This window comes from Phasianus colchicus, chromosome 3, assembly GCF_987193195.1.
Source record: "Phasianus colchicus chromosome 3, bPhaCol1.hap1.1, whole genome shotgun sequence".
Classification (NCBI taxonomy): Eukaryota; Metazoa; Chordata; class Aves; order Galliformes; family Phasianidae; genus Phasianus; species Phasianus colchicus.
The window spans coordinates 86159702-86185803 of NC_143438.1; the positions used below are offsets into that span (position 1 = coordinate 86159702).

Sequence of the window (26102 nt, forward strand, 5' to 3'; positions counted from 1 at the left end):
GTCAAAAGCATGAATGCTGTGGTCTAATCTGTAAGAGTGCCATGATGAGAAATTGTTAGTGTCTCTAAGGCAGTACAAACACCAATGTCAAACATAGCAGTCTTCTAGCAGCCAATCCCTTAATGGCTTGGAAAAGTCATTAAGGATAGATTAAGTCTCAAGACTCTTCCAGAGGTATGGGGAGGCATGTGGCCAGCTAGAGCCAGGTGGAGTTGCAGAAAGAATCATGATGACACCTAAATAATTGTAGCTAGTGTGCCACTGTTCTAACACGCACTGGCGTGACTTGATCATAGTGCAGAGGAGACTCACTGTGCTTCTCTTGGGACTTGAGCCCTTTGCCTTGAGCTCTGAATTACTGGGTCGCACTGTTTAGCTATGCTCATCCAGCTAGCTAAAATTCAGCTCAAATAAGAAAGGCCAAGGTTCTTCCACTGAGTAATGCTGCACATTCCCCACCTTTCAGCTTTTCTAGAGCTTCCTGGAAGGAGGTGATGCTGGACATGCAATGGTCTTCATATGTTCACATTGAGTTTTTGTGCACTGAAAAGGAAAATGGTTGGCATTATGTTCACTGCTGATCTTCTAGATGAAATGGAAGATAGTGGTTTTAATTTTAGTTTTTCCTCTGGAGCAATGGAAAATTTTTTGCAGCTTCTGCTGAGCAGGGACAGAAGATGGAAACTCAAGGCAGGAGATGAGATAGATGAACTTCTGAGACCAAAGAGTAGATACAGACCCTACTGATAACCAATAACAGAAAAGAAGATGATCAAGAGGGTCAGAGTTTGCCAGGTGTTTCTTGCACAGATCCCTGGGAAGCAACTGGAAGTTTCTGAGTTGAGGGAGAGAGGTGTAGCTCTGCAAGGATATGGGATACAAGAAGTGAGAGGTTTGTTTCACAATCATTGAACTTCTCAGCCACCTGAACTTCTGATACTGAGAAATTCAGGTATTTAGGAACTCAGATATTTAGGTCTAATTTTGACATAAGAAAAACTGTATTGTGAAAGCCCTTTTGATGTTTTCTGTGTGCTCATCTCACCAAAAATACACAGACTTTTCACCTCTAAGATCAGAATGGTTTATGATAGTAATACATATACACAGAAAAGCCTAGGATATGTTTATACAAATCTTTATACTGGAAACTTTCCTTAACAAAAACCCTGCCAGAATGCTAAACACCTTGCTCCATTGCTATTACTTATCCTCTCTGAAAGTACACATTACTGATGTTCCCAAGTAGTTGCTATTAAGGTAGAATGTCATAATGATATCTTTTAATTTTTGGAAATCATGTAAAGTATTATCAGATTTTCCTTATGAGCCATTTCATGTTTGAAAACCCTTAGTGTACTTTCATGCTACCATTAGAAGTACTCTCCAGTGATGTCTTTTTCACCCTGTCTGCCTACATCCTATTTGTGAAAATAACCTCTAGCAAAACTGTGAGTAAATTAGTCTCTAAATGAGACATCAAATGCTAATGAGTAAAATGCAGGTTAGTAATGACTAATCCATTTGAGGAAAGGATTTGTGCAGTATACCAGATGAAGATCTTGCACAAAACCTCTGAAAAATGTATTCTTAAAAAATTAATGGGGAAAAAAATACACATATTGCAACAGAGAGATAACACAGTTAGTAACGTAATCACTGCTGCTTGCTGTGTAATCTACATTTATCTTATCACCAAAGTAGATTTAAGTGAATTGAGATAAGAGAGGAGTGGGAAGATGTACCACTGACTTAAACTGCCATGACATACCAATGTTAAACTATTGCAAACTGGGAGCTGTGCTAGCTCTCAAGCTAGGTTGGCCTTGCTGTTTTCAGATATTCTTTACCTTATGAAACCTCAGCACTTTTGGTAAATCTGTAAATCTGCTGTAAATCTGCTGTAAATCTCTTGGTTGAACTGAATGAATAATAATAAAACCAAATAAATAATCAAAAAACAAAAATTCAATAATACGGACAGTTGAAAAGCTAGAAGTCCAGCACGACATCTGAAATCCATTCGAGCTACCCAAAAAGAGTTATAATCACAGTGCATGGTAGTCCTGTTACTAATGCAGGACGAAGGAATACAGATTATTGTTCATATGGCCACTCACTTCTCTGTGGTTTCAGGTACAGAGCATTAACACAATTCTCATTGAACACTGTTCCTGTTAACAATGCTTGGGAGTGAGATCAGCTATGGGTACAGGTTGTTCTATGCACTGAATAGCTGTGAAGTCTGTGGTGAGAGGCATTTATAAGCAAAAGAAGTAAGTATCAGGCAAGTACCAGTGCTGCATGGAAGTGTGATGGCTAAATGTGAGGGTGCAATGTTTTACATAAGAGAAGTTTATTTCAAAGTTACCTCTGACTTACAGCTGCCACTGTGTCAAACTGTAAGTAACTGGCAACAGCAAATGGAAACAGCAATGTGAGATGAGAGACCAATAGATTTAATTCTGTCTATTTGCTCAGCAACACTGCAGGGAAGAGCTCAAGATGCTGATGTAGAAGGTCATGGTAAGCAGTTGCAAAATGTCAATGACTAGAAGAAAGCACAATTCCAGTCTGAAAGGTGGGGAGAAGGGGGAGTGCTTCTAATCTGAGTTTTTAGTTTTGTTTCCTGAACGGGCAGGAGGAGAAAAGGAAGAAGTGATAATAGTAAGAGAACGTGGAGTAAATAGCTACCTTCTGCAAGTTATCATTTCTCCCAGTATTTTTTTTCATGATTACCTGCATATTATAGTTTAATAGTAAGGCCAGCACTAAATGGTGAACTAAATTACACTGCTAAAGCATCTGTAATTAATACCTAGGCTAACTGGGAGGAAAGAGAAGGATGTTTTCCACATCGTCCCCCAAGACAATGCCTATAATGAAGTGTAAATTCTAATTCATCATTCCTTAATCCATATAATCCTTTTGCTTCCTGGTGCCTTCCACACCCTTCTTTGAGCATGCCCGTGGTGTCATTGCACACTCAACACAAACAAGAAGGTTCCTGGCTGGCAGCTCTCCAACCATTGGAGGTGGATGAATGAGAGCAAATAGAAGTGCTGCCATTTAAAAAAATATATATTCCTATGCTGTGCTAAAAACAACCTACTTTAGAGGGTTCAGTCCATTTCACAGAAAGGAACTGTGTTCATTTTCCTGCACTTCCTCTTTGGTCCAGGCACCTAAAGAGATACTGAATGAAAGGACCATTTTCCAGCCCTTGCAACATATGTTGGTGTCAAAAATGTTACACTGAGAGGAAAACTATCAAAACAGATAAAAAGACTTTTTGTCATACAGAAGTAAGTGTGAAGTTTGTCATTACTGAACTTTGGTCCTGCTAAGAGTGGGATTTCAGCTGCAGCCTTTTATTTCACTGTTCATGAGATCTGGGTTTCTGTCAGCTTTGCATGATAACTCCACTGAAAGAAATATCTTTATATCTTCTTTTGCAGCACTGATGGCTTTTGGGGATTCTACCTTGAGTCTCAGTATCACGGATATTCTTAGAGGAAACCAAACTTTTTCATTTTTTAAGAAAATACTTATTTTCCCTTCTATAAGATTGCTTTTAAAATAAGGGCTTCAATGCATTTCAGGCAGATATTTTCTTTTCCAGTGGTTTTCATGAAGCTCTCCCCATTAATTGCAACCTGAGAACTAGTTTCCCATAAGTTCAGTAAAACAGTCTGTTTTCTGGTGGAAAATGATGATAATGAAGCAGGTCTCCAAATGTGCAATTAAATATTTTTCTTTTCTTTTTAGTCTAAATTCACATCCTAGCATAGACCTTCCATTGCTGCATTTCAGTGGCATAAAAGTCAACAAAATCATTTGAGATATACACAACACCTTTCCTATCCCACTCTGTGTTGGCATTCTGCATTAAAAGTTCTCCCACTGCTTTGCCCTTTTTAACTTAATACATATATATGTGAATGAATTGAAACACAAATTAGTGGGATTGCACTGCTGCTGAGAAGCAGCAAAACCAGGAACAATATTTACCGCTTGAAAGCAGATTTTAAAGAAGGGATGTCTGCCACAAGGAGCTAACAGAATAATTTTGACTCAAATGGCATAGCATAGCAGCTGACATTGTGAAGATCAGATGGATTCTACCAATAAATGAAAGGCACACATATATATAATTATATATATATTATGAATAGAAGTGTCAATTTATTAATAAACTCAATCACTGTTTATGCCAAAGCAATTTGTCATTTGTTAGGAAAGCGCTTGTACTAAGCACCAATGAAACTCAGCAAATGGCTTTTGTTGTTTTCAGAAGAGTTTGCTCAGTGCAGATATTTTCCAAAAATTAAATGTGATCATTGTAGTGCTGTCATAAGTGCATTATGGCATTGCCCATTATGGCCTCTAGCTCAGCCCCATCTTCTGAAAACTAAAACAAAATTAAAAAAAAAGAACAAAACCAGAACAGAAACAATGCAAGCTAAAACCTAGATCTTCTCTACTTTAGTGGACATTTATTACAATTTGAGCAGCAAATAATGCAGCTACCAAGACTCAGCTACCTTATGCTCCAGGCTGGAGTCTTTAAACATCAGTGAAAAAGGCTTGATATGCTCTCTTCTCAATTTATCGCCACTCCGTAAGTCGATGGTGTGCTCTATTCGCTTGTTAATTTCCTCAGGCCCAGACTGGACATGCAAAGCTTGTGCAAGATGGTTTGGAAGCAGATTTATTGAATTTCTTGTTAGGGCAGCCAGAGTCTAGGGGAAAGCACATGCAAACAGAATAAACCTGCTGGTCCCCTTGGGTTAAAAATGCAATGTTTTAGATCATGTTGCATTGCAAACCATTACAGCATTCCATGCAATTTATTCAATGAAATCTATAGAATTGTAAAATAATAAGTCTGTTCCACTAAACACATACAGTACATTACGGGAAGTGCTTTAATGTTCTGTCTTATATAGACTAGCAGGTTTGCTGCTGTACTGAATGCTAGGAATATAATCCCCTTTCTAGATTCCACTACATAATTATTACAGCATGAATGAGGGGAGTACACACCAAAATCAAAACACAGTATCTACATTAATGGAGTGGAAGCTACAGAAACAAAAGTCAGAAATAAAATGAGAATAATAACTTTTTTTTTTTTTTTTTTTTGTCTTAATCTTAGATTTACTGGATGTGTGTAGTTAAGGAACAGATCAACTAGGCAGGAGTAAAGAAGGTGGCATCTCTGATTGCTTCAGCTTGGGCTTTCAGATAACGTGCTCTTCTTCACTACTGATATATTTCAGCCAGTCAAGATTGTAGTTAAGCTATATGTTTGAATGTAAAAGTAATTCACTTTATTTTACAAATATGATCCCATTTGCTTCATCCCTTTGATATTTCATTGACAAATCAAAATAAAAAGAAAAAAAAAAAAACAAGAAAAATCTCTTGCACAGCTCTAAAAACAGAAGCAAGTCAAGATAGTACAAAGGATATTTCACCTTCAGGAAAGAGGTAGAATTTGCTTTCATAAAAATAACTTTATCTATTTTTATGTTATGATTTCATGACACAAACCACATGAAAGAGCAGGTTAATGGGAAAACAAAGTCTATTACCTGTGATACTCCCAAGCATTAAGAAATGTTAATGAATGTAAAGGATATAAACCTTCATACATCACAGCACAAGACAGGAACTATGAACAAGAAATATACTTCTTTAGAAAAAAATCTTTGGGGGGAAAAAAGCAAGGAAACTTTTCTTATACTGAATTTTATCTTTTCATACTAATGTTTCAGATATATTAGTCTTGGAGTTAAGCTGGTAGCAATAAGGTTACAGCAAAATCCCAGGGAAACAATCCATTGACTCAGTATTACATGTTTACACATTAAGACAGTGTTTTAGTTTAGGTATTTCTATCTTTTTTAAACTGGGTATTACAAGAAAGTTGTTATCAGTTTGGGGGAATGAAATCTCACAAGAGAGATTGAAGTTACTGCTAAAGAACAGGATCAGATTAGATCCTGTTGTGTATATTAAACAACTGATATCTTCATGGAAAGTGAGGATGCAGAAGGTCCTCAATGTTTTAGTTGAGTATTACGTTCTATTCACACAAAGGGAATGTTCTCAATTCATTCTAGTCAGCGACTATGTTTTCTTCAAATTACATTTTAGAATTTGATTACTGCGAAGAACTGTCTTTCTGCTGAATGTATGAACTGGTTTAAAATTTGTAATGGATAGACATGCCATAATGTCAAGAGTATGGCAACAGTCATTAGTATTGGTGCAAAAATGGACTCTGAAATTGTATTTATTTTCAGAGTAAAATAAGAAAATTAGTATCTGAGTTTAGCAAGGTCTCTCCCTTACACAAGCACACACATGTAATATAATTGCTTCAGAGTAAATGCTATTACAAATAAAGCAGAATGTCGTGCAAATTATTGGCCATGTATATGTTCTAACCGTATTTTGTCTCTGTATCTCTGTATAGAAAGAATTAAAAGCAAGCAAACAAACAGTAAAATCCACCCTACATCAGAAATATTTTACAGGCATTTAAAAAAAGGTACCATGGAATTAGATTTTGCTTCCTTTCAATAATGCTTTCATGTAACAAGTGCTATCATCCTGATTTCAGAAAGAAGGGACATTTGTAATAATTGATATTTATAAATCTCTTGGAAAGATTTACATTTGTTTTTCTTCATATATCAAACTACAGATCTTCCAAGGAAATAGGGAAATGCATATTTAGAAATTTAAAAAATGGAGTACAGGTAGGATTTTGTTCAGGAAAAAAAAACACATAAGTAAAATTCATAGAATCACGGAATCAAAGAATCCTTAGAGTTGGTAGGGACATCTGAAGGTCATCTAGTCCAACTTTCCTGCAATGAACAGGGACGTGCACAGCTAGGTCATGTTGACCAAGGCCTTATCAAGCCTCACCTTGAAAGTCTCCAGGGATGGAGCATCCACCACATTTCTGGGTAACCTCTTCCAGTGCCTCACTACACTGTCTTAAATCTTTTTCCTTATATCTAACCTAAATCTGCCCTCTTTAAGCTTAAAATCTTTTCCCCTTGTTCTGTCACCGCAGACCTTGCTAAAGAGTCTATTCCCTTCTTTCCTATAGCTCCTCATTAGATATTCAAAGGCTGCTCTCACATCTCCCCAGAGACTTGACTTCTCCAGGCTGAACAGCCCCAGCTTTCTCAGCCTGTCCTCATAGGAGAGGTATTCCATCCCTTGGATCATTTTTGTGGCTCTCCTCTGGATGCACTCCAACAGGTCTACGTCCCTCCATTACTGAAAATTCCACATCTGGATGCAATAGTCCAGATGAGGCCTCAACAGTACAGAGTGATCACCTCCGTCAACCTGCTGGCAACACTTCTTTTGATGCAACCTACAATTTGGTTGGCTTTCTGGTCTTCAAGGGTACATTACTGGCTCATGTGCAGCTTCCCATCCACCAGTGTGCCCAAGCACTTTTTAGCAAGGCTGCACTAAGTGCTTTCATCCTCCAGCTTGGATTGGTTGTGAAGGTAGCCTTGACTCAGGTGCAAGACCTTGTACTTGGATTTGTTGAACCTCATGAGGTACACCTGGGCCCACTGCTCAATCCTGTCTAGGTCTCTCTGGTTAGCATCCCATCCATCTGGTGTGTCAACCGGATCCTACAGGTGTTTAGTGATACTTTCAGTTGGTCAATTAGGTGCAGCTGTTGTCAGCTAAAATGCCTTATGGCATCCTGGAAAAGTATCTAGAGAGACCCAAGAGATGTGACATAGAACTTATAGAAGCTCTATGCGCTGTTGGTCCAGTTGGAGACCTGCTGGGGTTTGCTAAGATTTCTCAAACTGCAGTAGATAGCCACAGTTAAGAAATTATATGAAAGCTCCTATTCAATACGGTGAAGCCTAGTGAGCTATTGAGATAGTACACTAGTTGGAGCATTCAGTTGTTTCAGCATGGCTGATTCACAGTATACAAGACGTCACAGAGTCTCTTTCTGGTTTTAGCAGATAGTCCAGATGACCACAGGTTGTTCACAGGTGCCTGGTTTAACAGGGCATATGGGTTTCTCACACACCCTGGAACACCACAAATAACATTAGACCCTTATATTTGGGAACTGAGCTCTTTGGGAGGTTAACACCTGATACAGTCAGTAGACAAAAGCGTAGGTGCATTGGCTTTGAGACAGATTTCATCCTGCTGTTTATACCTGTTTGCTGCCTGCGCATTAAGTATAGTTTTTCTGATAACTGCTAAGTTATCACTACAATATGCTTACCTAAGACACAGATATTTAAATTTACTTTTGTCTAATTCATGTCATTACAGTCTCATTGTGGGCTCCAGACTGACATCTGGTCACCACATTTTGCTTTTAGCTACTTCCTCTGTAAGGTGCAGAAAATGATCCAAATCCACAGTTTTAAAATAGAATATCTTCTCTCTGACTTTTTTTTTGCTTTAGAAGAGAAACCCAAACACCTGTATCAATTAGAGAAAGTTCCATCAACTCATGCAAGTTAAGCATGAGTTGAATTTCAGAGTAAATACTTGTATCCTAGGCTTACCTAAAAACCAGACCTAAGCTTTATGGTTATAACTGTTAAATAGACTCTTACAGCTTTTATTAATATCTATGATTCTTTTCATAAAGATGGTTATTCTCTTCCTCACTCACATCAAGACATCACATTGATTCACTGATTCAGGCTACCCATGCAAAATGAAGTTGAGGTAAAGAATATGCATTGCAGTGAATTTGAACATGGGCAAGAGAGCTGTGTAATACAAAATTCTAGCTACTTCAAGTACAAAACTAAATTCTATTCCATTCTATTCTTTTTTTTTAAAAAAGAGAAACAGTTCTAGAAATAGATAATTTGCTGCCAAAAGACAAATATCTGGTGTCAGACAATAGTTTAGCTATGCCTAGTTCAATAATTTTCATGAACTTATTAATAGTTCATTAAATGAGATTTGTTCAAAAATACAATAGAAAGAGTAGGTCTGTATTTTATTCCTTTTTGTTGTTAGCATCAAGGTCAGGTTTAGCTGAAAAAAATGAACAATGAAATGATAGCCTGTTCTCTGTAGATCTTTTGGAGTACAGAAATTGGAATGTCTTAAAGGGAAAGAAGAACAGAGACATGAGAAGATAGGCACAGCAGCATGCACTCATACCTCTGTTCCTAATGAAATGAGAATATATAGAAAGAGATACAGATAATACTAAAAGGCAGTGTGCATACAGTTACACAGATGTACAGAACATATATAAAACAAGTGTTTTATATCACAGCAAACTATACCATGCTCCAGTTCAGTTTGAAGAGATGAAGATACCACCATGGACTGTTTGATAGTGAAAATTTATCATTTCAGAGCAGATTTGGAAGAAGTAGAAAATAGTTGAGAAAGAAAGACCTCCACACAACAACACTTGAAGCTCAACAGACAATGAAGACAGGTAAGACTAAGGATGTGCAGCGGAAGAGAGAATGCATCATGCCATTACAGATCACTCAGAAAAACTGAATATAACTGCAGCTGACCTTGTTTCATAAAGACTCATCAATCTTTCAAGTGCATTGTGAAGAGAGGTGTCTGAGAGCATTTTAACCTTTATTTCCTCTATGTAAAGAGACTTCGCAAGCAAATTCTATGACTGTATAGGTATTGCTGTTACCCGATGTGCTAGTAGTGCAGTGGTTTTGGGAAAATCTGATGAGGAAGAGTGTTAGTTGTTTCATATTTATATCATGGCTACTCATGACTTTAGGCTCTAATTCATTTGCTAGTGAACCTTCGTTATGCCTTAAAATCAGCATTTAAGTTGTATTATTATATTTTTTTAAGAGGAGAAGAGGAGGGGTGTGAAGGAGGAGAGGAGAGGAGAGGAGAGGAGAGGAAGACAGAACAGAAATTATTTTTCAAGGTATGGTTTTTTTTTTTTTTTTTTTTTTTTTTTTTTTTTTAACTCTTTTCTTTCCCTTATATATCAATAAATTACAGTATGTTGTTTCCTCTGGCAGAAAGTCCACTCACAGCTTTTGCTTTGATGGTAGTGCATTGAAGCTATGCAATGAGATACACACTTCAACTAGAATGTCCCAGCTAGTTACATTAAATTTATATTTAATTTATTTCTTTAAGGACTGGTTCAATTACAACTAAGCTGTGTAGTATTTAATTAGAGTTAGGAAATAAAATTGAGAAGAAAGAAAATGCCTGGGCCCCTGGCATTTCCCCAGTTTGGATGCATGATTTATTTCTGCCCTGAAAAGATTTGTTTAATCATCTGCTTTTACAGTATGCGTTAGAGAAAAGGTTAAAGATGAATTTGTTTTCTCTGAGGCTTCCATTATTGAAATGCACTCAAGCATGCATTCATACTACATGACATTAAAGGAAGTTTAACTTACGTTCTGTTTTCCCACTATGTTATCGAATGGAAGTTCAGGGCTCCATGATCCTTCGGTAAATGTTGCCCCACTGTTTCTCCTGTCGGAGGAGCTGACAGCCTCTTTCACAATATCTTCAGGCAAAGTCAACAGACTCTCCTCAGGTTGTTTAATTAAATAAGTCTCAATGTTATGTTTCCTCAAGAATTCATTGCGTTCTTTGCCATGCCCTTCTTCAACTTTATAATCCCCATTGAGGCAGTCCAGAGTGGCTTTGGAGATGTGGATTCTCCTGCATAAGTGAAATAAGTAGTAGCAAATACTGATTGTATTCTAGTATAAATAGGTAGCAAGGAGTTTTATGAACTCTGTACCATGTTAACATGATAGATAAATAGAAGTATTTCTGTTGTATATGATGATTTATATTATGAAAATGAAATAGTATATTCAACAAAAGTGATTTGGGGGAAAGTGCTGTCTTGTTTTTACCAACAAGATCTCAGGAATACATGAAGTTCTGTCACAGGAAAAACTCTTTGATATTCATATCTGATGCCTTTGTTCACAGTAATAGTTTAGTGAGATAACTTTCTGAGTGAGATATGATTGAAAGTGAATCCAGATTGCCACTTCAGGTAGATACGGTCAAGAAATAATATGGTGTGTATTAGAGCAGTTTGTGTGAAGGCTCTTTAATTTCATTCTCTTAGCTGAGGTATCATAAACTATTTAAATTAGTAATGTGATTATATCAGACATGAATTAGGGAATAGTTACACAAACTAGCCCAGTACTAGGCAAGTGGGATGATAATTTCTAGTAACAACGATGTCAAAATCTATTGCAAAGTAAATGTAAGAAATCAAAGTGATGACATATGAAGAGCTGAAATTTTGCAAAAGCATGAGTGTAGGTTTTTAGATATTTTCCAACCAAACTTGGAGGTGTTTGTTATTTGGAATTTCTTTGCCATAGTTATGATGGCTTGAGAAGGACAGAAATAAATTCAGTTAAAACAAAATAGATGTTTCTTATTCCTATCTTTAAGAAATCTTCAACATCCTATATGGAAGATAAATTGCAGACACCTCTGAAACACATCCAAGTGCTTAGCCATGCAATACCTTACAAAACAAAATTATAAATGCAGTATGAGGAGATGTTCATTAGACACTTAGCTAACTCAAAAAATAAAGGCACTATGTCTTCAAAATTGGCTCATTTAAAAAAAAAAAAAATTGGACACACAGCACTTTCGTAAAGTCAGGCTTGCAGATTCCTAAAATTCAGACTTAGCTAAGATTCATCATTTCTTTATGACACACACTTAGGAATTTTTCCTCATGCACTAGAAATTGTTTGGCTCCACAGAAAGAAACGATACTTAGACAATCCCAGGGAACTTTCTTCCAGAACTTAAAAAATGAATCTAAAAAATTAATTTGCACAAAATATTCATGGAGTGCTGATTATCTTTAATCACTGTGAAATGCCCAAGACAATCAGACTGGGTCTATATGAAGTATTAAGTATCAGTCCATAATTAAAAGATCAAAAATTGGAGCTCAGTCATTTTTTTTTACCCCATCTCTGCTTCCTAAGACAACATAGATTCTGTAAAACTTTCACTGGCTAAAGTCATGCTGTTATATGTTCACAGAGATTAGCACTCTGTTGTAAACAAATCTCAGTAAAACAAATGTCGAAAAAAGAAGAGTAAAATGATTTCTCAAAATATAAGCAAGATTTGGCCTGGACTTTCAAGCCAGGTCATATGATATATTAGACAATGCATGTCCTAGCCCTTAGAAAACCTGAATGGGGTTTATTGTAGTAAACGACTAATTAAAAAAAAAAAAAAAGTGGAAGACAAAAGAAAAGAAGAATGAAAAAAAAAGGAAATGATACATTAGTTGCTAGGGTGACTATCTTTGTACTGAATTTCAATCTAATGTAATTTCAGAAGATTGCATTACAAAAGCTTGAAAGATGGATTTTATAATGGGAATGATAACTAGAGTGTGGAGCTGGCTACTGATGTAATACCCTTTAGTGGATCAAGTATTAATAAATCACTGGTAGATTAAATATATTTCTGGATTTCACCTTTTGCACTGATTAAAAAAAAAACAACAATTAGACTCCCTCAATTTCATACAAATGTATTATGTCAGGAATATGAGCACTGAAGAAAAAAGTATAGCCTACCCTAGTTTTGAAAACTTTCCAAGCCAAAAACTTTAAGTAAAACCTGCCAATGATGCATTCTGGAAAATTAATTATTAGCTAAGTTTTCTGCCAGTTCAATGAAGGAGGTTAATACCTACATGTACCAAAAGAAAATTAGAAGATGGGAAGCTGGCAGAAGAGTGTTTATTAAAAAATATTATATGATTTTACATGGGGAGAAGTGAGGAGAGGCTGAAAGAACCTTAACTGCTCTAGGAAATCTGCTTTGCGTACCAGGAAAGTCTGATGTAAATCACTTCTTTGAGAGACTTAGTGAACTGCTGTCACGTACAGGCTTTGCTCTGTTAGCAAACGGATATATGAGAGTGGAAATTACCCCGCTCCAATAGACTGCAGCTTAGTCAGGCATTTTATTGACACCAGCAAGGTGGTGCCTTCGCTGGGTTATTCATTAATAACTATATTACTTGTATGAATTAACAGCAATAAACTACACTTTTTGCTGGTGTAGATAATTGTTTTGCTCATGCTAACTAAGCAGCATATGACATTTCTTTGTTATCTGAGGCTTTTGTGTGATAAGCAGCAGAGAAAGTAATTTTCTTTTTCTGAAATTTTATACACCGGTGACATATGCAGAGTATAAAATTTATTTTCAGAGCATGCAAAGTTTCATTTTCTGCTGATCCGAAGAATATACATTACCTTAAGGACCCACTATAGGAAAGAGTGGAGAGAGTACACATTTACAAACACAGTATAAACCAAATAATTTTATGTTTTCCTTGGAACATGACAGTTCTGACATAACCTGATGTAGATATAGGGAGCATAGCCCATGAATCAGATTAGATGGCTTAAGTTCTCTGTCACTCAAAACCTCTCTCACTCAAGATGACAGCATCACTTTAAACTTTTTCTGTATAACAGCGTCCATGGCTCTTGCTTCTATGTTCCATTGCCAAAAGTTGCATCATTGTATTGTGGTCTTTTCTACATCTTTCAGCAATGGAAGAGGGAACTGAAAGTGTATAGAATATTGCTGCAATCATTATTGTTGCTTCAAACTTAGAATATGCAACTTCCAAACTGCAGTGAGGTACATGTCAGGTAGAAATAATATTTTATCCTCCAGGTGCAGTAGCCATCACAGATAAAGGGAAACAGGTGAATGGAAAGTGATATATTTTCATATATAGACTGGCTGGCAAAAAAAAAGTCTCAAAGCATCTGCTAAAGCATTAAATATTTATAAGACTTCCTTGGGACCCAAGGGAATGACATGGAGCTGTGTCAGGGGACAGACAGGTTGGTTATTAGGAAAACGTTCTTCATCAAAGGGTGGTGGGAATAGAACAGGCTCACCATGGCAGCGGTCACTGAACCAAGCTGCAAGAATTCCAGAAGCTTTTGAAAAGCACGGTTTGATTTTAGAGTGATTCTGTGTGGGACCAGGAGTTGGACTCACAGATCTTTGTGGTTTCCATTGGGATATTCTATGATTATAAAAGCCTAGTGTCCATACCTCCTTATTATTAGCATAGTGACCTATTAAAACAGGTATCTTTCCATACTTTGTATATTATGAAATAAAATACATAGCATTGCCATGCCTCACAGCAGCAGAATGAAGTCTGGAGAAACTCAGGAATTGTCAACAGCTAGCGGAGATTTTTGGGCTATCTCTGTGTACCATATAGCCTGAATACAACCAGTGACCATCTTCGTGAAATCTTAGGTGGCAAAAGAGAAGAAATACTTTTATCTTTTCCAATGCCTCTGCATGGAGACCATTTCTACATTGTTTCTAGCTGTAACCTCACGTATTCTTGCCAATCATAAAATGAAGAAAAATTAAAGCAAACCAACCAAACCAACAAACCACCCAAAATTATAGTTTATGAAATAATGGAAAGATAGTTTATGAAATAATGGAAAGAATTGGGAATAATAACAGTGTGTTGACAATGTTTTCTGTCTGTGGGAAATACATGTTGCCTTACCCAGGAATTCCACCAGACTCGAGTTTGTTTGCAATATCCACATCCCATGACCAGACATCAAATTGCCACTTTCGCAGGCCCAGCACTCCACACAGAACTGATCCTGAATGTATCCCTATTCTCATGTCAATGTCATGCTTTGTTCTTGACCTAACATATCTGTTAAACAAAGCAAAAACAAACAAACAAAAAGACCAGGCTCGTGAAATTATATGCCACATTTTTCCATATCTTTAGGAAATAATACAATGCAAAATACAATGTCAGTTTTGTGTAAATAGCCACTCGATCTGTGAAATGAAGAGATACCTTTCTAGGTAGTAAAGTCCAGGTAGTAATGGAATAACTATAAAAAACAGATTATCATTAAGCACTTAGTTGCATGCATGGTTCAGTGGCACATATATTATTCCTATCAGGCAGAAAGAAAAAGATAGGAAGAGAAAAACATGTATGAATGAAAAGATTAATTGAAGTCATTGAGTTTGTCAGCTTAGAATTATTAAAGAACTACCAAAACCATGGCCAAAATTCCTATCACCAAATCTGCATATACTTTTATATTTTACTGCATTTTTAATTAACCTTAAAATTTCAAAAATACTTATTTTTGTAAGAAATTTAACCATTACTTTTTGTCCAAAGTTGAATTATTTGCAGGAGGCTTGTTCAAAATAAATTATTCCAATTCACTGTAGTGGCGAAGACCACTTCACAGTTCAAAAGTAAACACACAAAAATGCATTTGTTAACAGTCTCAGAAGAGGGACTTTGCTCCACCACTGTTTTCAATTAATTTATCTGTGGGTCATAAATGGAATTTCATTGTGTTAAAATAGTTTCCTCTTTTTCTGGTACGAGAAAATGTATCATTTGCAGCTACAGTCACTTAAACCTAGCACTACTTCTTCCAATTCAGTGTTGAGAAAGTCAAGCACATCATTGTGGGAAAGTCACAGTTATGATAATTGGTCTGTATCCATTGGGATGACAAAGAGAGAACTTTTCCAGCCCTTCCTATGTAATAACAATTATTTGCACCAAAAATACTGTTAGCGCTAGTGTTCATTCATATTTGCTTGCTCAAGATAGGAAAAGCATGTTTCTAATGTTGGTCCACAAACAAGATTGCTATATCTCTGCCAAGAGTTCCATTTCTGTGATCATCGAAGTCAGCATTAGGGCAACAAGATCACAGAGCAGGCATAGAATAAACAGCCCTACTTCACAACTTTGAAGCAAAACCATTGCCTCAGATGCCTTAGTCATCACCTTGACTGACCCTCTCTTGAGGAGAAAACTACTTACTGCATTCATTACGTGGCCCTTTGTTATTGCAACAGGGGCACTGATTCATAGTGTGAAAGAAAGTATGAAATAACAGTTTCAAAATTGAGATAAATTAATCATAAAAAATAGTGAGGAATTGAAAATAAGCAATTAGTCTTCATAATCCCAAACCTTCTCCTCTGGAGAAAAGTGTGTACATGATATCCCAGTGCAGTTTCTTGTCTATTAGAGAAGACTTTTACATGGTATCATGAAGCTAACATATTTCAGGTTTTTAAATTATACAGCATTAATTATAAGAAAATAAAAAAGAATGAGCTTTGGGAGGACAGTTATCTGTGTTTAAATAGTATATAGTTTTCATCTAAAAATGTCTTTATTTTGCAATCAAGAAGGCTTGAAATATGAAAATTAAATAAACACATAATCACCTGACTATAGAACATGGGACTTGAAAACAAATCCTCTACACTGAAGAAGTTCCTTATGTATTATGAGCGATTAAGAGAAGTAAGAACAGTACAATTTGTAATGTGTTATGAAGAGTTTTTTGATAGGTATGCTACAAAAATATCTAAACACTCGTAACTCTCAGAGGAATTGTCAGACAACCCCCCACAAAATTGTTTCCCCAGTCAGCCTTTTTCTTTCCTTCAGACCCAGATAATTATTTCTCGCTTTATGTCTAATTTCTTTATCTTGAAATAGAATGCTAATTAGATCCAGAGGAGTAATTGAACAAAAAGATTTTCACTGAAAGATGCACAAAATAGGAGGACCTTACATTTATTAAAATAGGTTGTGTGCCTCTATGCATATATATATATACTCTCTATTAGATCAGATTACATTTTAAATGCTAGTAAATGCTATCATTTAAAATTAAATATTGTAAACTATAATCCTATATTTGTATGCTGCATGGAAATTAATGCACACAGATCTCATTGTAGAGAACACATACAAAAGATGCCGCAATCGAGCAACACTTCCCTCTTTTTCCAGAGCATTCTCTGGGATTTGCTGGATTTCAACAATTTTGTCCTAAAATATGATCATGTGCTGAGAAAGCTTTGATCAGCCACATAGCACTTCTGCATTTATTGAAAACTGCAGGTAGCTCTGATTCCATACCACCTCCTACATGACACTAGAGACTCTACGCAAAGCTATATTCCTTCTTGCCTCATCTGTTATCTTTCACAACCTCCCAGAAACTTTTCCATGTCTGATGCTGAAGTGGTATTTGATCTCAGCTTTTCATCTGTGGTGAGCTGGGATTTGGCCACCTGCCTGCATCTTCTGACTTAGGGCTGTTCTGTTTTCCTGTCAGATTTCATGCTGCTACACCTGCAGGGCCCTATCATCATATTCTCCTCTTACTTGCCCTTCACAGCAATATGTTCTTACGTGGATACGTAGGAGACCAATTATATGGAAGGACCTGATTGAATTGAGCCACAGGCAGTCTGGGATATATTTAAACAGAATCTGTCCAGAATATGAATCAAAAACATGATGGAGATTTGGTCCTTATTCCATTGCTTTGTTATTTGCAATGCAAAATTCAGAACAGAACTGTTGAGACTGTGTCTGTGAACACTTTAGATTTAGCCAAACTTTTGTTAGGTTTTAAATTGAATAATAAATAATTAGTTGTCATTGAAAAATGAAATGAATGATTCATGTGTAAAAATTCACAGAATTCTTTTTCTTTAAAATTTGAAGGAATGTGGAGTGAGGCATTTCAGAATTATACAGAGAAAGGGACTGTACGATAGATGTCTACGTATTCAAATCCAATTCCCTAACAGACAGTCTGTTGGTTACTTCACAAGGTCTTGTTTCATATACTGTTGTAAGACAGAAGTATTAAAATCTCTGAAACTACAGAACCCGAGTCCTCTTAGTCTTAGGAAGAAGTAGTTCTCATTTATTCAGAAATAAGTAAATAAATAAATAAATCTTACAATGTACTATATTTTTTTTTAAAAAAAAGAAACGCTCTTTCCATACATTCATGTTCTGCATTCCCTAGTTCTTCTGCTTCTTAAATTTATTGAAGTATGAATGAATTTTCTTCATCTGCTTAAGGCTTTCTGGAAATTCTTTGGAAAAACACATAAATTAAGTTGAATTATTGATGATCTATAATGCAGCCTACTTTACCTCAAAAACTGCCTCATGAAATGAAACTATGACTGTTGCTATTCTTGTCATATCTCATTTCAATCAAAGCAGCGATGAACATTTCATTGGTTTTAATTGGATCTTGACATCTCCTTCTGTCCAGCATTCTTTGATGGTTATTTGATTTTCTTATGCTAGTAAATTGAGGCTTTTTTCTTGGACTGAGAAGATATAAGACGAAATGAAGTGACTGCTCTCTTTAATATGACTCTGGGAGCTGTGTCATCCTTGCAAAAGAGACATCCATTACACATAGAAAGCTAGGTAACAGGGCACACTAAAGTACTGAAGACTTCAAAGAGTACAGCTGAGTGACTCACAGGATATAACATTTTGCAGATGGACTTTACAAAGCACTGAATTTACAAAGACAGATAATATCCCAAGAAGCCAGTTTAAAATAGCTTCAGAATGGGTTTACCTTGGAATGAGAGCTAGATCCCAGAGTCAGCAGCAATTGTTACCTCTAGAGAAGTTTCATATCATCAGATTTATTGTTAATGTAACTGACTTGCTCTGAGCTCAGGCTGATACTATAGCAATATGAGGAAATTACTTCTGCATTCCCATTGTTTAAGGTCTTCCTGCTCTGCACAGCAGAAAGGAACCATGAAGGATTGCAAAACATATTATCAGAAATCTGCTTTTTTATTTGAAAACAAGCTATTTACACATTCCCACGCTACCTTGACACGGTAACTTTGATAGTATTTGGTGGCATTTTCAAAGAAAAGAGTTCTTAGAGGTGCACAAGCTGATTAATCATTACATAGTTCAATTTATTTAGGCACCCAGTGGCAAGAACAGGGAAAGACAGACTGTTGTGCTGTCCTTCACTGTCAGTGGCTGAAATAGACATGTGGATGTGATGACAGAGCTTGTATCTGAAAGGCACTGAACTTGTGAACTAGAACTTTTGAAATGAAGGCAAGCAATAATTTTTGGTTTTGTGAAGCATTGTTTTGTCTCAGATGAATCTGAGCTCTCTCCAAGATAGGCTGAGCCCTGTGTATTGTGCAAGAAAGAATCTGTGGAAGAAATCCTGAAATGTATCAATTGCATAAAAGATCATGGAATATGAAAGCAGTTTCTGGCTGCTTCAGAGCACAAGTGACTTATTTAACAAGCATTGATCACTACATGATTTTATAATACTCAATTGCTGGAGTTACAGACTGAGGTTTTGTTCATGTGAAAAGAAGAAAACCTAACATCAGTCTCTGAGGTTGTGTTTTTTTGTTTTGTTTTTTTTTTTTTCCTCGATTATTTGATGTTCATATTAGTAACTTATTATGGATAGTCCCTGGAGTTTAGCCTACATGGTAAACTGACACTGATTTTTCTGTCAAAATAATTACTCTTTCAGCTGGTATTTTAGTGGGAAATAATCCAATAAGCCATTTGCAAGTCCATAATTTACCAAATAAATACACTAGCACAAAGACCTGCTTGAACTTCTATCATTTATGTGAATTGTAGTTGGATATCCATCATGAAACTATGCAAGTGAGTCCTTGAGTATCCCAGCCTTACACAATCCCTGAAATTTAGGATTAATGACAGTTGAGAAGGTGGTGGTTAAGGAAACATTCTTTAACCCTTGGAAACACGTCCTATCACCTATACTGCCACTGTGTCCAAAACTAAAGAGCAGAAGTGATAGTTACATTGTCCGACTTGACATCCCGTGCAACACAGTCTGGAACAATTTAACCACTCGAATCTATTTTTCCATAACTTGCATCTGATGGAAATCTTTCTTCCAGGAAAAAGCTGCCACTTCTTACGGTAATACTGTTGCCCATTTTCAAATCCAATGTTGTCAGTCCATATTAATAATCTCCCACAAAACAACTTCTCAGTTATGTTATTTTTTAAAAATATAATCTAAATAAATCAGCCTAAATAATTTTCTTATTTTAAGAGTACTACTGCTTCACAATAGTATGGCTTTTCCCTGTACCCTTATGAAAATGCTTAACAAGCTCTTTAAAAGGACAACACGACATCAAGATTCATTATTTTCATCTCAGTCTTGATAATGACATATTATTTTATAAACTTCCATTTCAAAAGTAGAAATTCCTTTATAGTTATTTCCTTTACTTCTCTTAACAGTTCTTCCTTCACACTCTCTCCCTTTCATTATTCCCCTCTCTTTTCCTTTATTTCACTTTTTCCCTGAATTTCCCTTGGTGCTCTCACTGTCACATTTCTCACAAAGAAAAGAAAAGTCCAGTGAACAAGCATGCTCACCTCTATCTGGAGCACAATGTGATATTTAAAAATTATCTCAGTTCAGAATTACTTTAGGGTTCTGTATCTTCCTCATCTATTTCAACTTCATTTAAATATATTTGAAGAAGAGATCATATCACTAAATCCAATCACATTTTACTGTTGAGTCTTGAGCTCATGTTCTATACTTGACTGTCGGCAAGTAGGTTCTCCTATCTTGAATTTTATCACACATTCATAATGCCATGCATCTGACACTCCAACACAGCTTTAGAATTTCACTAACATGCAATGCAAATGCTGATGATGCTTTTTTCTTACAAATTTTCTTCTCCCAATGTATCAATAAAGATAAAATGGAGGTTTTTGGTTTTTTTTTTTTTAATAGGTAAGCGCAATTGTAGGTTTAGTTTTTATCTCTGACATCTCTTCAGCTTAGCACGTAGATATTAAAATAAAATATAATCATCTTATGACTAAACATTCCTGTACTATTTTATTTTGATCAACTGTCAGAAGAGACAGGCATTAATACAATATATTTAAGACAGGAATGCACAGCATACAAAAAGATGTGGGAACCATCTGAATAAATGGACCTATTATAAAGAGCTTATTATTTTTATTTAGTTTGTACTTTCAATTGCATCTAAAAACAGTTTACAGGAGATTACAAGACAGTAATAGCTAGGATTTTTTCTCTCATATTATAGGGCAAAGCTCCCTTTCTTCACAGTAACAATCAGAATTTGTGGAACTTTCCCATGGATGAAAGTCATATTTTTATTGTGCTCGATTATCAAGGGAGCAAAGTACAATACAGAATGGAATACATAAAGGCTTTTCTTGTATAAGCTTTGTAACAAGAACAGTGATGCGTAAAAGATTACAGAGAAAACTACGATCTTGGATTGCTTGGTTGAGCTCTGAACAGCTCTCTAATTCTGTGAATAGAGAAATGAAGCAGCAAGACGTGAGTTTAGAGCCCTTAAGAGTCAAGTTTAGAGCCCTTAAGATCAAGATGCAGAACCTCGCTTAATAATGAATTAGCACTTTAATTGTATGGTATACGAGGCATTTTAAAACACCCAGAAATCTTTTAAGATTCAATCGGTCCAAGATGTCCTTGTTTTACAGGTTGTCTAACAAACAGATTTTGCATTCTTTTTACCTTCCTACTGATGAAACAATTATCAAGAAGGCTTGCAAGAACATTCAGTAATCATATCCTGATATGGTAGATTTGGGGACAGTTCCTCATCTGCAGCTAGGTACTGATCCTTGCACCAACTACATACGGTCGACAGGGGAATGAGATATTAGAGGACCTAAAGATGAAAATTCCTTCAGATTCCTTCTGTCCTAATTACACAAAGATCTTAAACTGCTAGGAGAGTGAAACGTTCTGAAAGTATATGGATTTCAATCTGTGATTTCAGTGCCTAAATCCCAATTTAAATAGGATCCTGTTTGATAAATTCAGTTTGAGGATTCTTTTTGTATGTTTTTTTTTCTGTTTGGTTTTAATGTCTGTATCTTAAGCTGGGCTGAGTGCTTCAGATAAATCATAAATGAGATTTAAGAACTAAGAAAGAGCTCTGTATATTACCTTTATCAGTTTCATATCACCTTTATCAGTAATTTTTAAATGTTTGGATTTTTCCTGTAATTGTTATCTGTCTTCCAAGAAGTTTTGAATTCCTGTATATAATTGAATATAACTGTGAAGCCAAAGGATAATTTCTCATATCTTGAGTCATTTCTCTTTTCTTCTGAACATAATAAATTTTTGTTTCATGAAAACTTTAGAGGCAGATCAAATATAATCTAATTTTTTTTTTTTTTTTTTTTTTGCAGGTTTTAGATCAAATCCCCAATTCTTAGTAGAAACTCAGTTTTTCAAAAAGAGGAGGTTTTTTCATTTTAATCATGAGAGAGTTCTATCATTTTCAGTTCCAATTAAGAGACAGTAGAAATCTCCAAATACTCTCAGACACGAGGACTGAATTATTTGTAATATTCTATAGAAGGACTGATCTTTTCTGGGAACTATATAGATGCACATTAAGATAAGTAAGGTAATGCTTCAACAACAGGAAAAGAAAAGCTGGGGGAAAAAAATCATCAGATGGCCAGAAATTCAAATCATTGATTTATCAAACAGGTTGGAGGCAATATGATCTGAATTGGCCTGGGATGACCAATATCCTAATGGACTTCGATTTCACAACCCCTTCTGAACTCACCTATCACCTAGGATATTAAAACTAGACTACCACTTTTTCTAGAGTACCATCTTTGAATCTTTGTTCATATGAGGACACCATAATTTTAGAGACTTACACATAAGTAATGAGGTTCAGAGAAATTTAGAAAAGAAAAATAACTTACAATGACTTCATTGCATATGGTATTACCAAGCAAATGCAAATGATTTCATGTGTGTCTCCAAGTATTTTTAACTATGTTTTCCCATCAATCTATTTTTTCTAATTCATACCTCACTTTCACTGGGTGGACTCCAGAAGCAAAATATTGATTACTTTGTGCAACATTTATTCTGTGATAATTGAACCAACATTCTTAAATATCCTTTTTACATAAACATTATCCACTTACATTTTCCATTAATTTATTTTTGTTAAATTTTCCCTCTATTAAGTTATCTATAATGTAGCTGCAGTACAGTATAACACTCTAATGTACATAATGAAACATACTCAGATTAAAGGGAGGGAGCAGTCTGGAAAATAAGCAGGCAGACAGACTGCATTGTAAAACAAGCAGGGAAAAGGAGATCATTTTGTTAAGGAAAGAAGAACTAAAAAAGATAAAAGCCACAAAAATTGCGGATAAAAAGACTAAGTGGATAAAAAGACTAAGAAAACCTCTTGTGAAGGTTTTCTATATATCTTCCATTGTCATGGAGATCATTGGACCAGCTCCTGCAAAGCATGTAACAACTACCTCTGTGTGCATTGGAGTGATGCCGTATGGATCTTAACAGTTCTCACTTAACACTGCTGTTATTTTTAAGATGAGGTTGAGGCAGAGAAGATGAGGTTGAGGCAGAGAAATCTGAATTGTTTCATATAATACCTTTAATAAAATAAACAATAATGAAGCCAATAAATATACAGCAGTGGAAATACCTTAATTTGGAAATTGCTGATAGGCAAAGTAGCATTTAGAATCTCATCTCATAAATACGGTGCTCTACGTGGACTGGAGAAATTCTGTAGCTTTCATACTGCTGATCCTGAAGTCTCTGAACCACCCTAAGAATTACTTGTCTAGTAATAACATTCTTAATAGGCAGTATGGGGCATTGTCAGAAGCAATAAAACAAGAAGAAAGAAAATAATATTACCTGATAGTTTTTATCATACTGAGCCCCATTTCAACACAGCAGTGTGCATGGTCCTGGCGAGGTTCTGGGAGCCCCGACACGCAGTAGTAACAGTCTCCCAGGATCTTTATTCTAAGACAGTGATGTTCCTAGAGGAAAGTGTTAATGGAGAAAGAAAAGTTAAGTTCTCTCAATTTCAAGATGAATGTGAAACTGGTTAGAAAAATTACTGGAAAAAAAAAAAAAAAGTAATGGATTTTTCTTGCTTGTAATTGTTATGAGGGCTGTTCCAATGTAATGCCTCCTATCTTATTATATTGGCCTGCAACATCATAGGTGCATGTTGGTGGTATGGCAGTAGAGGTTGAATCTTCCCACCAATATCCCCTTACATTCTGATGCTCTGTAACAGAAGGCAGCAGAGGGGCAGTCTGTCAAAATGGTGCCTGACATGGAAGTACAAATGACGCAAAGGAGTGTCACTGAAGTCCTCCATGAGGAAAAAAAGGCACCCATTGACACTTGCTGAATATTTATGAAGAGCAAACAATGGATGTAAGCACAGTAAGGCTCTGGATGATGCATTTCAGCAGTGGCAACGGTGAAAGTGGCTTACCTTTGCTGGTATAGATTTTTATGAGAGAGGTATGCATACTCTTGTTCATCACTGGTAAAAATGTGTACTTAATGGTGGTGATTATGTTGAAAAAGTGTTTTGAAGCTGAGAATCTGCTCTAACAAATAATGTATTGTTCCCTTTTTATCTGTTGTAGTTTCCATGGAAATATATAGGAGGCATTACTTTCAGAGTGACCTGATGTGATCTTGATTTATTTCCACTTAGACATAAATTATCTTTATATTTTCAGTAAAAAAGATCAATAGCAATTTTTGTATTATGTTACGAAGAGGTGTTCTTGCTTACATTGAGAAAGGTTTTGTCAGAGTTAGGCTGGAATCTAGGCCAAGGATTCAGAAATGCCAGTTTAGATAACGAAGAATACAGCCTAGGCTATATTCTTTCAGATCATTCTTGCTACTCCTTTTTACACTGGGAATAAATGGAAAAAAAAAATTTTTTTTTCCTCCACTGATAATTCCTTCCCACCTAAAGTCTCCACTGCCATTTTCAAGGATTCCCAACAGCTATAGGAGCTGACTAATTATCTGAATTCTAAAAGCACCAAAGCTGTTATATTGTGTTAGGCTTCTTCTGTGGAAAAACTGTATTTACTTGGCATCCAGCTAGAGTCATCCTTTACTCTAAGAGCAAGTACTGAATTTCATTTCTTAAATACTTGCTAACAGTATCCTTGTAGACTGAAAGAACACACTGCAATGTGGTTGGGAAATTATTTTAGAAGATCCTTTTAGCGAACAAAAAAACCTGGATTGCCGAAACTTTTGCAGTTCCCAGACAAGTAGAACAAGTAAGCCTAACATCAGCTGTAAACATGCCCAAAGTAGTCTGCTGGCTTGGCCCCCAGGGGTAGCAATCAATGCAGAAGAACAGAGAGAGTAACAATTTGAGACACAACTGCAAATGCCTGGGGGCAGCAGGTACCACAAGTTCAGTCAGGGAACCATCTCCATGATTGCCAAATCTTTAAAATAATAAATGCGTGATTAGTACTCAGTCGGTAAAGGTTCCAATCAGAGGACATTAAAATGAAGACCAGTCATTATCAGGAAGAAGGATAACATTTTCTAAAACTGCTTCATTAGATGACAGTAAAATATGGCCTATGGTATTTAGTTCAGTTTTTTTCTTCTCTTTGTCTGTGGCAACCTGAGATGGAGGCTACACTAATGCAAGGGGAGTGGGGGTATGCTAGTGCCATTGGAGATGAAACAACTTTAAGAAGGACACAGGAGCAAACTGGAACAGTGCCTCAGGGACTGAGTTCTGGCCCAGTGAAGGGGAGTCCAGGTTATAATTCAAGATTTTGCCTAGGAAGCATGAAGCTCTGTACTGAATATCAGATAAGGCCTTAAAAACCCCAAAGTTGCAAAAGAAATCAAAGCACTTTGAATCACATACTCATAGAATATTCCAAGTTGGAAGAGACCTACAAGAATCATCAAGTCCAACTTCTGGCTTCGCACAGGACTGCCAAATACTAAAGACACATTTGTGAGAGTGTTGTCCAAACACTCCTAAAACTCTGGCAGCTCAGGGCCATATCCACTGCCCTAGGGAGCCTGATCCATGCCCATCAGCCCCTGCAGAAGAACTTCTTCATAACCCCCACCCGCACCTCCCCTGGCACAGCCCCATGTACCGTCACACAGAGCAGAGCTCAGCGCTGCCCTCCACTCCTTGTGAGGAGCTGCAGCCACCATCAGGCCTCTCCTCAGCTCCTCTGCTCTGGGCTGAGCGCTCTCAGGAACCTCAGCTGCTGCCCTCCAGACCCTTCACCATCT

The 26102-nt window shown here is 36.3% G+C and overlaps 1 protein-coding gene across 2 annotated transcripts in view; it reads right to left on the reverse strand.

The window, feature by feature from the left end:
* ADCY8 (adenylate cyclase 8) overlaps positions 1-26102 on the reverse strand; it is a 123978-nt gene that overhangs the window by 32408 nt on the left and 65468 nt on the right. For both annotated transcript variants that reach the window (XM_090138002.1, XM_031591235.2), the window contains 4 exons: positions 23700-23827; positions 14612-14770; positions 10437-10707; positions 4545-4742 (listed from right to left, as the gene is read on the reverse strand). In XM_090138002.1, the coding sequence (XP_089994128.1) occupies positions 4545-4742; positions 10437-10707; positions 14612-14770; positions 23700-23827 (756 nt within the window). The remainder of the gene's footprint in view (positions 1-4544; positions 4743-10436; positions 10708-14611; positions 14771-23699; positions 23828-26102) is intronic.